Genomic DNA, 12,334 nt, shown 5'->3' with positions numbered 1-12,334 from the left:
GATGACATTCAAACGGACCTTTCTATAAATCTAAATAGTTAATTAGATTATTGCATTTATTTATTGGTCTTTTTTTGCGATGAACCTTTATATTACTCAGAAAAGTTATTACATTTCTGAGCAAGTATATGTTGCACACACGCACACAGGCGTTCCAAACCTTAAACAACTCTCTTCGTGTCGAAGTTCATGGGCACTACCATGCATATATATGTTCTCTCTTCGTGTGGATCACTCTCCACTCTGGTAATTTCATCCTCCACCGCTTCATCGATAATGAAGCATATCTCAGTCTGGTGGCAATTTTTATCTTCTATGTAGTATAGGCTCAACGCTCATCATGATTGGTTAGTTGTTTTTTTTTGGATAAAGAAAATATTAGAAAGTATCAACTGCTTCAATGTTTAATTAATCGCAAATAACAGTGGTACAAGCTTCAGTATTCTTTTGCGTGACCTAAGCATCACTACTAGATTCAGGTTCAAAGGTCAAATTGCACTCGGAGAAGCCTTTGTCGAGTGCGGCACTCGGTAAATAACACATGGCAAAAAATTGATCGGCAAAGACCTTTTTGTCGAGTGTCTTTTATCGGACACTCGGCAAAGGCTTTGCCGAGAGCCCCGGGGGCACTCGGCAAAGAAGAGCGACCGTCACGGCGCCGGCCCCGTTGACAGTGGCTTTGCCGAGTGCCAACCCTGCAGGCACTCGGCAAAGATTTTTTTTTATTTTTTTTTAAAAAAAAATTCTTTCCCGAGTGCCCCCTGGCCGACGCTCGACAAAGTTTGAATTTTTTTTTTAAAAAAAATCTTTGCCGAGTGCCCTCTTTTCGGCACTCGGCAAAGTTTGAATTTTTTTTTTTAAAAAAATTCTTTGCCGAGAGCCCTCTGGCCGGCACTCGATAAAGTTTGAATTTTTTATAAAAAAAATCTTTGCCGAGTGCCCTCTTGCCGGCACTCAGCAAAGTTTGATTTTTTTTTAAATTCTTTGCCGAATGTCCTCTGGTCGACACTCGGCAAAGTTTGATTTTTTTTTAATTCTTTGCCGAGGCAAAGCTGGAAAATGGTTTTCCGAGCGCTCATTTTTCCAGTTTTGCCGAGTGCTGTGACCATGGCACTCGGCAACGGGGTCCTTTGCCGAGTGCAACACTCGGCAAAGTGACCCAAAACGGCAATTTTTAATTTTTTTTACATTATATCATGACAAATAAATTCATACAAACATATATCACACATATATCTCATCCATCACATATATATCTCATCCATCCACACATTCATCCGCACATATCACATCCATCACAATATATATCACATATATAATAATAAGTGCTCAAGTCCATCTAAATAAATCCACAAGTCCATCAAAGTTCACAAGTGCATCACAAATATATCACAAGTCCATCACCAAGTGAACAACAAATGAAAAAATACAACGTGCACTCATCTCGGCCACTGCGACTGTGGTGAAGGTCCATCATTCGAAGGTGCATGAGATGGATTATTCGAACCACCGTCAGATGAAGACTGCACAAAGGAGAAAAGATTGCATGTGAGACAAGATTATTTGGATAGCTAATCTAGGAAGGCAGAGGCCATACAAGCAAAGCACAAGCGAAAGTAAAAAACTTTCATACTCACAGGAATAGCTGCAGCTGCAGGACGCGGAGGCGGAGGTGGAACCAATAGCCCAACTGGCAGAGAGAAGCCCACACGTTGCCTAAGTCCTTGTAGGAACTCCGTAATGTCCGTCAGCCTCTGCGCCTGGGCCTGCCGCTCGGCCCGCTCGGCCTCCCGCTTGGCTCGCTCGGCCTCCAGCTGGGCCACCATCCTCTGGTGCTCGGCCTCCAGCTCATGACGTTGCCTCATTTCTTGTTCCAGCCGGGCCTGTAATATTTCACGCCAATGTTTCAGTAATGCAAAGCTAATTAAGGTGTGTAAAGATCAATGTATGACAAGTAAAACAGGAATAACCTTGAGTGCGTCGACCTGGTGTTGTGCAGCAGTCAGCCGTGTGCGAATGGCCGGGCTCTCGCTCGTGCTCCGTGCTCGGATCTCGGAGAGAGAGGGAGTAGAGGCCGTGTCGATGACGCCGTCGCCAAGCTAGAACCGCCCATACTTCTTGCCTTGCCCCGCCCTCATGACGGCCTCTCCATCGAAGTCCTGGGTGCTCGGATCGTGGTCTGACCCGTGGAGCGACCTCGCCACCTCAGTGTACTCACTGATGCGAGAGTGGACGCTCAGGTTCGTGTATGCCTCGGGTGGGTCCTTCAGGTTGAAGGAGACGTCGGACGTCGCCTTGCCCTTGTGGGCCATACACCATGCCTGGAAGTCCAAGCAAGTCTGGCCACTATGTGACGCCGACTGCGAGAAAGGCATCACGATGATTAGAAATCAGGAAGAACTGAGCATCACAATAGATAAATGAATTCTGCGTACCCATGCTTGTTTGTATCCGGCGAGGCTGCGGCTGCCTTAATGGTGTGTTGGACCTTGCATCTATAAACGATGGTCCCAGGCATCCTTGTGCATCTTGAGGTACTCCTCCGTGAACCACCTCTCCACCATCATCGCCCAGCACTTGAGATACGCTTGGCACCACTAGGGAATCATCTACACGTCATCAAGTATTAGACATATAAGAAGATCAAATTAAACCAACTTAATCTCAAAACGAATCAATATTGATGTTCTTCATTTACCTCAAGGTACTGCTCCCGGGTCAGCTGCATCTCTCTTGCGTCTTTCTTGGTTTTCCTCTCTCCAAGCTTCGACCCGTAGTAGGTTACGATGGCCTAGATGCACACCTCGTGATGCATGTCAGTGACAAGTTTTTTACAGGCTTTGGTAGTCACCTGCTCCACCCTGGCCTCAAATCTCTCCTCGCATCTGTAATAAGTCTGCATACAAAAGCGATGTATCCATTCATTATTTCAAGAAAAGTCCAATGAATGTGACGTATTGAGCAATGTTGTGCGAGGGAGACTTACCCAAAACTCTGCCTTCACCCGCGCCGCCTTGTTGGGGTACTCCGCATCGGTGGCGACGGCGTAGTGGTCAAACGAGTAGGCTGGCTCCATCTTCGATGCGTACGTGACAATGCCGGGGAAGTGTTGCCTACACAAAAAACCTAGGATGTCGTTGACTAGCCGTGCGCAACCACCTGACACAACCACCCAGTTCCTGCACAAGTGATTAAGAAAAATTATTAGTTTTTTTCATCATATCATATGAAGTAGTGGTGATAACATATAAAGTTACTTACTTTTGCCCTTCGGGGCGAATCACTGGGCGTTGGTGAGGAAGCCGAACCTATGGGAGGCTCGCGGGACCTCGCAAGTAGACACTCAAAGAGGAGTCAGAGGAAGTGGAACCCGTGCGTGCCGCCTCCAACTCATCGTCCTCGTGCGGCCCCTCCTCCTCGTCCGTCTGCTGAACCAGCTCATCATCCGACTCATCCACGGGTGCCACCTCCTCCTCCGGCTCCTCCTCACGTGGCATGGGAGGAGACGGCCCCCTCCTGTGTCTGGCGGTCCTCCTCCTCCTCCTGTCCGATCCCTCTGCCGCCCCCTCCGCCTCCTCCTGCAGCCGGCGTGGTCTTTGGTAAATCAAGTTCATGGACCTATGATGGTCGCCCGCCATCTTTGTTCAATCACCTGTAATAAAAAAGAAAAACAAGACGTATTTAGAAATAGGTGCAAAAATGAACAAAACATAATTACAAAAAACATAGTATTACATGTATTAGAAATAATCTTCATGATTGAGATTATCTGGATCATAGGTCTCGTCATCACTATCAACATTGTCCAACTCATCAACACTATCCGAAGGAGGAATGTTATCTTCATTGTCATTGCCTAAACGTAATCGCTCAAGAATTTGTATATCCTTTAGATTTCGCACCTTGTCTCCAGCGTCCTCGTCATTATCCCTTTCATTGTCTGCTTCCATTCCTATCTCTTTGGTTAAGTCTATGTCAAACCTCCCTTGTAGGCTCTCTTCTTGATAGACCTCTCCATCATATGTGTTTGGGTTGAAGTTATAATCTTCATCGTTTGGGACAGGTAGTTTACCGTATGGCGATACCTTGTGCACAATAGACCAACCCTTAAGATGCTCAACGTCTTTGCATGCATATGACGTATAATAAACCTGGACGGCCTGTTGAACCACAATGTAGACATCTTTTCCTGGATAGACAGAATCCTATCGAATCTCGACTAGCCCAAGCTTAGGGGTCCGTCTCGTTACTTTAGGATGAAACCAGTGGCATTTGAATATGACAGGAGTAAGAGGTTTGGAACCATAGAATGATAGTTCATAGATTTCTTTAATTCTTCCATAATAGTTGAGTCCATCAGTGTCGGGCGTAACAACTCTGTTGTTTGTGGTTTTTCGATTGGGCTGACTCTGCTCGTAGCTTGCTGTGTGAAAACGATATCCATTCATGTCATAACCGGTAAATGACTTGACCCTAACGGCACAGCCGTTTGCAACCTGTCTCAGCTCGTCACTTATAGGCGCATCAGTTTGGGCTTTCTGTTTGAACCAATAAATGAAATCAGGGCTCCCTGGTCCCGCACCCTATGAAAGAAGGGTATCATTTTCTTGCGGGGTAGGTTGCCTTGATCCATGCCAGGATTGACGAAGAAGTTCCCTGTACCAACGAGAAACAAGGGGGTTGGACGAAGAAACAAGGACATACGGCAAAATAAAACAAGTTCATTCAGAACTTACCCAATGAACGGCTGCACCTCGACAAGGTTGGTCAACACATATAGCATGATACTACGCCACTCTTCATTTTTCAATTGCTTAGTGGTCGATGCACTTGCGTTTTCGAGTTGCCCTTGGAAAAGGCTGAGGTTCGATTCATTTTTGCCAGCATTGTACCGAGGGGGTGGATTATAAACGCTAGGAAGTTTCTTAGTGTAGTATTTCTCTGTGAAGTTTGACACCTCTTCTAGAATGTATGCCTCTGCAATGGAAGCCTCAATTTTGGTTTTATTTCTACATTTTTTGTGAAGAGTCTTCAGACATCTCTCGATTGGATAGCACCAATGGTTCTGCACGGGCTCCCCCATCCGTGCCTCATACAGGAGGTGCACAATCAAATGCTGCATTGGCAAGAAGAAGCCGGGTGGAAAGATCTTCTCCAACTTACAGAGCAACACGGGTGCTGCTTTTTCCAAGTCATCAATGATAGTCTGAGAGAGCTCCTTGGCACAAAGCTGGCGGAATAAGTAGCTCAACTCTGCCAGCACTTGCCAGACATGCTCCGGGACATAGCCTAGAACCATCGCCGGAAGAAGCCGCTGAATCCATATGTGGTAGTCATGACTCTTCATTCCATTGACTCGCAGAGTGCCTAAGTTCACTCCCCTCTTTAAATTCGCTGCATACCCATCAGGGAACATTAGCGTCTTGATCCATTCAAGTACTTCCCTCCTTTGGTCCTTTTTCAAGATGAAATCAGCCTTAGGCCTTCTCCAGGTCTTGCCACGACTAGGAGGCTGCATCTCTTGATTTGGTCTATCGCACAACGTTGCCAGGTCCACTCTAGCCTTAGGGTTGTCCTTAGACTTTTCAGTGTCCATGAGTGTTGCCCAAAGTGCCTCGGCGATATTCTTTTCAGTGTGCATTACATCAATGTTATGTGGAAGAAGAAGGTCATCGAAATAGGGGAGCCTCGTCATGCCCGAGATATGAGTCCACATATGTTGCTCACCATATCCCACAAAACCACCTTCTTCATTGGGCACGAGAGCATCTATTTGAGCATGAACCTCGACACCAGTCATCATCCACGATGCAGGGTTTGTCACTTTGACACCTTTCGTAAAGTTCTTGATGTCTTGTCTGAATGGATGATCAAGAGGTAGGAATTGACAATGTCTGTCGAACGACGAATACTTGCCACCCTTCTGCAACCAAATAAACCTCACACCTTCCTTGCATATTGGGCATGGGAACTTCCCGTGAACACACCAGGCACAGAATATCCCATACGCCAGGAAGTCATGCAGGGAGTAGTGGTACCAAACGTGCATTTTGAAGAGCTCGATCGTATGTCCATACCCCTTCGTCCCAAGCATGGACCAATTCATCAAACACGGGCTCCATGAACACACCCATATTACTCCCTGGGTGTCCAGGAATTATCAACGACAAGAATACGTTATATCATTGAAATGAGACACTGGGGGGAGATTAAGGGGGATAACGAAGATGGGCCAACATGTGTATGGGGCAGCCATCATTCCATAAGGATTGAACCCATCTGTTACCAGCGCGACACGTACATTACGAGCCTCATCTGCTTTGTCATGATGTTTGTCATTAAAGCGGATCTAAGCTTCACCATCGGATGGATGTACCATCTTGTCAAGATTGTACCATTTGTCATTTTTGTGCCATGTCATCTGTTTCGCGGATTCCTTGGTCATGTATAGCTGTTGGATCCTCGGTAGGAACGGAAGGTACCGTAGGATTTTTACGGGGATCGTAAGTTGACTCTTCTGGCCATCATCAGAGTCTACCTCCAGGTACCTAGAGGATTTACACTTTGGACAGAACTTTGCATGCTCGTGTTCTTTCCTAAATAGGACGCACCCCTTCGGACAAGCATGTATCTGCTCATACGGCATCTTAAGTGCACGAAGGAGTTTCTGTGACTCGTACATGCTCTTTGGCAGAATGTGGCCCTCCGGAAGCAGGGTGCCAATCACGGCCAACATCTTATCAAAGCTAGGTCCACTCAAGTTTAACTCGGACTTCAACCCCATTAAGCATCCAATGGCATCCAGTTGAGACACCGTTGACCGATCGTGAAGGGGTTTCTGTGCCGAGTCCATCATGTCGTAGAACGCCTGTGTGGCTGCCTCCATCTCCTCCTTCTCACGTCCCTCATCGAACTATCCTTGGTAAAAGTCATCTAACATGTCTGCTACCCCGGCATCAGCATCAAAAGCCTCCACCCGTGGTCTCACCACCTCCTCTCTCATATGATGGGCTTCACCATGGTGGACCCACCAGGTGTAGTCTGGCGTAAATCCATTCTTCACAATATGTTTACCCATTTCCACCTTGTTTACCCTTCTCCTGTTTCCACATTTGCTGCAGGGACACAAAACTAGGCAATGTCCTTTTAGCAGCCTTGCCAAATGCACTGTTCAAGAAAGCATCGGTCTTGTTCATCCATTTCGTGGTGTAATCACTCTGACTTCTCCATCCCGTGTACATCCACTGGCGGTCATCCATCCTCTAACATATGTATCAGTGAGTAATGTAACCATCAATTGCATCTACATGGTGTTCCTACTGTCTAATAGGTGAGGATAGGTCCTAATCCCACCCACGAATGCGTAGATGAGGTTAGTTTCCATGCTCTACTCCAATCTAAGACAGAATTTCGGTAGCACCTCCCTGCTATTCTCTAGATACACGTCCTGCCAAAGAAGAGTGTGTATCTAGAGAACAACAGGGAGGTGATGCCGAAACTCTGTCTCGGACCAAAGCATACCATGGAAACTAACCCATCTACGCATCCACGGGCTGTCCAAAAAATGTGGACAATCCAAAACAGATACGATCATAGATATGCAAAGATCTGCATACCTCCAACCGTATCTCTTTCGAACGGGAGATGCCTAACTGGGTTACGCGGTCTGCGACCATGATACGGAAAGAGGGGTTATACCTAGGGTGGTGGTGGAGTCAGGCTAGCGGGGCCGTGGAGGGTCGGTGCAGTGGCGAGGCGACGCGGTGCAGGCAGACCGGCACGGCGACGGGAACTCTGACTCGGCTCCGACGGGCTCTTCTCTACAAAAATGGAACAAAATACTGTCATTTAAAAAAAATCGACAGAACCTCCCCTGCACGGTGAGGTTTCCAAAACCTACAAAAAACAACGGCACGATGGCCGACAAGCACATATGTCTCAAGAGAAGCCATGTAGTTTGGATATCAATCCATGCAGAAGAATATATCCAAGTAGTACCACTACTTCTACTACTACTTCCACTATTGCTACTACTACTACCACTAGTTCCACTACTACTACTACCACTATTGCTACAACTACTACCACTAGTTCTACTACTACTACTACCACTACTTCTACTACTACTACCACTAATTCTACTACTACTACCACTAGTTGTACAACTACTACCACTACTTCTAATACTACTACTACCACTAGCACTACTAGTACAACTAATACTACTACAACTATCACTACCACGGCAACAACAAGAGAGAAGGCATACCTGACAGGCGCCGGGGGTAGGGGCGGGTGGCGTTGGGGTCGGAGTCGGGGTCGCCGGAGTCGGGCATGGGCGGCGTCGGGGCAGGCGGTCCACGGGGCGCGGCCGGGGGCAGGGCGTGGGCGCGCGGGCAGGCAGGCGCGCGGGCGGTGGCGGCGCAGGTGAGCAGGCGGTGGTGCGTGCGTGTGTCGTGTGTGCGGGGTGCGTGGCCGGCCCAGGGGTTAAATCCCCCCTTTGCCGAGTGCCCCCGATCTGGCACTCGGCAAAGGGTTTTTTAATTTTTTTAACCGCTCTTTACCGAGTGTCGCCTGGCCTAGCACTCGGCAAAGAAGGTTTTTTTAAAAAAAATTCATGTGGAGATGTCCTGGTTTGTAAGCATCGTACGTGATAACGTGCACCAAACGTTCTCAATTTTTTTATCATAGCCTCCACATACGATATCACGACATCTCAACAAGTTTCATAATTTTTGGACTTCGTTTGCTTTTTATAGAATTTAAAAATATTTCGCACGTAAGTTCGCGATCATGTTTCGTGAACAAGATGTCCGAAATTTCAGATCCGTTCCTGGATATGGCCTCATACTACGCTCAGTAACATGACTATCACTTTTTGAATCATTAAATTCTATTATTCGTACCACGTGTAGTTCAAATTTATATTTTTTGAAAAAATTCAAGTAAACGAAATAAAGTAACTAAATATATGAAAAAGCCACAAAAAATCCCTAAATTCTAACTAGGAGTTCCTGGTATTTTAAAAGGGTTGCACAAAAAATTTGGAGGCAAAAAAAAAAACTTTGCCGAGTGCCGGGGCATGGCACTCGGCAAAGGGGTCTTTGCCGAGTGCCAAGAATAAGGCACTCGGCAAAGAGGGTTTTGAATTTTTTTTTAAATTTCCTCTTTGCCGAGTGCCAAAAAAAAGAAATGTCTTTGTCGAGCGCCGTGTCAAGGGCACTCGGCAAAGTATTTTCCAAAAAAAAAATCTTTGTCGAGTGCCAGATCTGGGACACTCGGCAAAGAATTTTTTTAAAAAAAATCTTCTTTGCCGAATGCCTAACAGCAGGCACTCGGCAAAGAAGGACGTGGCCGAACACCGTTACGCGGGGCAGCCTATGCCGAGTGCCGCACTTTTACCGAGAGCCTGGCACTCGGCAAAGAAGTCCTTTGCCGAGAGCCTTTTTTGTCGAGTGCCTGGCACTCGGCAAAGAGCTCTTTGCCGAGTGCAATTCTGAGTGCGGCACTTTGCCGAGTGTTCGATTTTTGACACTCGACAAAGATCCCGTTTCCAGCGGTGCATGTTGCATCTTTCAAATACTCAACGACAAAGTTTTCTCGTCGTACATACGGTCACAGATCAGAATCAGATTGATTAGTTGTTTTGTCGAGCTCAAATTGCGCATGCAGTGACGTACGGCACTAGAACAGGGATATGCACTGATGATCGATGAAGCATGGGGCGTCAAACCACCACGCATGTGAAGATTGAGTGCATGATGATACGTTCCATATATACTGATGTAATAAATAGATATAATAAACGGAGAAGTCCTCCATCAGCGGCACATGTGTCGTGATCGTTGGAGACTTGGAGCACTGCTGTACGGCACCGACTTGGTGGCCTGGCCATCGATGACAAGCGATCCCGAATCACGAGCACGATGTTATTGTACTCCACTTCGGAAACACTCCTCTTTGAAATTAAAACCCCTCCAAGCATGCTCCGCTCCCAATTGAAAGGCAAAAGAGTCTGAGGAAGGCGCCCATCTCACTTGTGCGGACACTATCAAATCTGAAGGCAAGTGTCGTAGGCATATGAACTAGTATCCGTCTCAAAATCAGTGTCGTTTTCATTTTTTTCATATCAAACTTTTTAAAGTTTAACTAGATTTATAAAAAATATTAGCAACATTTGTATATTTAATAAATTTATTATAAAAGTATATTTAATAATTAATCTAATAATATTTATTTTGCATAAAAAAATAATAATAATTTCTTGTTTATATATTTGGTTAAAATTAAAAGTGTTTGACTTATCGAGAAATGAAAAGGCCCAAATAAAAGAGAGTTTGTTTAGTAACATGTAATTTTGCCATTGTTTAAACATATATGAATTATCTTTTTAATTATTTGTCAAATATTGTTGCCTAAAAATTAAGGCACCTGAAATATAACAACTCTCTTAGTTCATTGGCCAGTGGTATGCTAAAGCGGTAATTAGGCATGTCGAAGCGCTGGTAGCAGCAAACATCAAGCATCAGAGAGTTGACAGGAGATGGGGTTTCAAAATTCAAAACTCGCAGCAATAAACAACTAAAACCACTGCGTATTATTGAATATATCACGATCTCTGGAAAAACAAAATGCATATGCGTGCATAGAATCACATGAAACAACACCATGTCAAGCACACAAGCAGGTACTACGTACTGTCATACAAGTGCGTAATAATTAAGACGACACACCGTGGATAGATAGATAGAAGAAACACACTAGTAGTATAACACAGCAGGATGCCGGATGGTAATCAGAAGCAAAGCAGCCATGACCGTGAGTGGACGGATCGCTCGAACGAGACAGCTCTAGAGCCGGTTCATGAGGCCCTTGATCCAAGCCATCACACCGCTCTGCTCGTCTCCACCCGCCTGCTTCTCGGCCTCCTCGGCATGGCGGTGCCTGTGGTCGTGGTGGAAGAAGCGGCGGCCGTGGCCGTGGCCGAACCTCCTCTTCATGATCGCCTTCCTGAACCGCCGGACCATCTCTTCCACCTGTTCATCCTCCTCGTCGCTGTCCTCGCCGTGCTCAGCGTCACGGAGCCGCTTCCTCATCATATTCTTCTCCTCATCCTCTTCGTCGTGATGCTGATGGTGGACGAAGTGGAACCGCTTCCTGTTCATGCCCTCTGGGGCAGCCTCCTCCTCCTCCTCCAGTTCCTGGCCCTCCTCGTCGTGGTGGACGTGGTGGAGACGGTGGCGGCGCATGCCGTGGTGGAAGTGGAAGTGGAACCACCTCCGCAGCATCTCCTTCTTCCACGGCCTGACCGACGCCGCGCGCTGGCCGTCGTGCCCGTCGGCGTCGGCGAAGGACGACGGCTCCCTGCCCACCATCTCCCCCTCTCCGTCACTGTCCGGGAGAGAACGATCCGGGTCCGGCTCGGCCACGGGCTTCACCTCCTCCGCCTCCCTGGCCTCCTCTGCGGCTGCGGGCAAGATGGCAAGGTGGCTCACCGCCTCGCGCTTCTCGCCGTGGCCAGAATAATGGTCATGGAACCTGCGCGGCGCGTCACGGTAGACGCCGTGGTGACGCTTCCACCAGAGGTGGTGGTGGAGGCTGCAAGGGCGGTGGCGGTGGAGCCGGTGGGACGGCAGGCGGAGGAATTCAAAATCATGCCGCTGCTCCGCCGGGACCGGGAGGGCCTCCTCGTCAGTGGCGCTGGCGCCCGCCTCGGCGGGGAGCGTGGGGTTGGACGACAGCCCATTCTCGTCGCTGACGGCGACGGCGGCGGTTGATTCGGGCTCGGCGGCGTGGTCTGCTGCGATTGCAACGGTGCGGCAGTGCGCGACGGCGAGGAGGGAGAGGACGAGGAGGAGGAGGAGCGCGGCGGTGGCCGACGGGCGGGCCATGGTTGCGTGCTCGGGAGGGGAACGCGGTGAGCCGGTGACTGCGACGCGATGCCGGGCGGGGGTCAGCTTCTGCCTTTGTAGGCAAATTGCGGGACCCACAGTGCATGAGGTGGTGATGAGGTGACCGGGGAGCTGAAAGTCAAACGGGCTATTGGAGGAAACACAAATTTCCCAAATAGTGTACACAGGGAAGGCAAACAGTTTTGATGGCAATCAAGGACCCATATATTTTCAAGCGGTTTCCTCATGTTATAGTTGTGTTGAAAATTATTTGTAATCTCGTAAAGTTAAATTTTTTTAAGAATATATTTCAGAAAGAAAAAAACTAATGGTCAATGATATGCATTAAAAACTGTGCAAAGTCAAATATGAGCAGTATTTTTTGTTAATCCAAAGTGCTTTGAGATTTTTGAAAATATGTTATTATTATATTAAGGTTCTAT

General features: G+C 47.4%; 1 protein-coding gene across 1 annotated transcript; it reads right to left on the bottom strand.

Moving 5' to 3' along the window:
• Nucleotides 1-10,674: 10,674 nt before the first annotated feature.
• Nucleotides 10,675-11,958, bottom strand: LOC136471624 (uncharacterized). Its single transcript, XM_066469372.1, has one exon. It carries the CDS (start codon nt 11,889-11,891, stop codon nt 10,851-10,853), a length of 1,041 nt encoding a protein of 346 aa, XP_066325469.1. The 5' UTR covers nt 11,892-11,958; the 3' UTR covers nt 10,675-10,850.
• Nucleotides 11,959-12,334: the final 376 nt, after the last annotated feature.

Source organism: Miscanthus floridulus, chromosome 8, assembly GCF_019320115.1.
Source record: "Miscanthus floridulus cultivar M001 chromosome 8, ASM1932011v1, whole genome shotgun sequence".
Classification (NCBI taxonomy): domain Eukaryota; kingdom Viridiplantae; phylum Streptophyta; class Magnoliopsida; order Poales; family Poaceae; genus Miscanthus; species Miscanthus floridulus.
Note: the sequence above shows the minus strand (reverse complement) of the source record. Positions and strands in the feature narration are given on the sequence as shown.

Coding starts and splice junctions, on each gene's coding strand:
- LOC136471624 (XM_066469372.1), bottom strand. CDS start 11,891: ATGGCCCGCCCGTCGGCCACCGCCGCGCTCCTCCTCCTCCTCGTCCTC.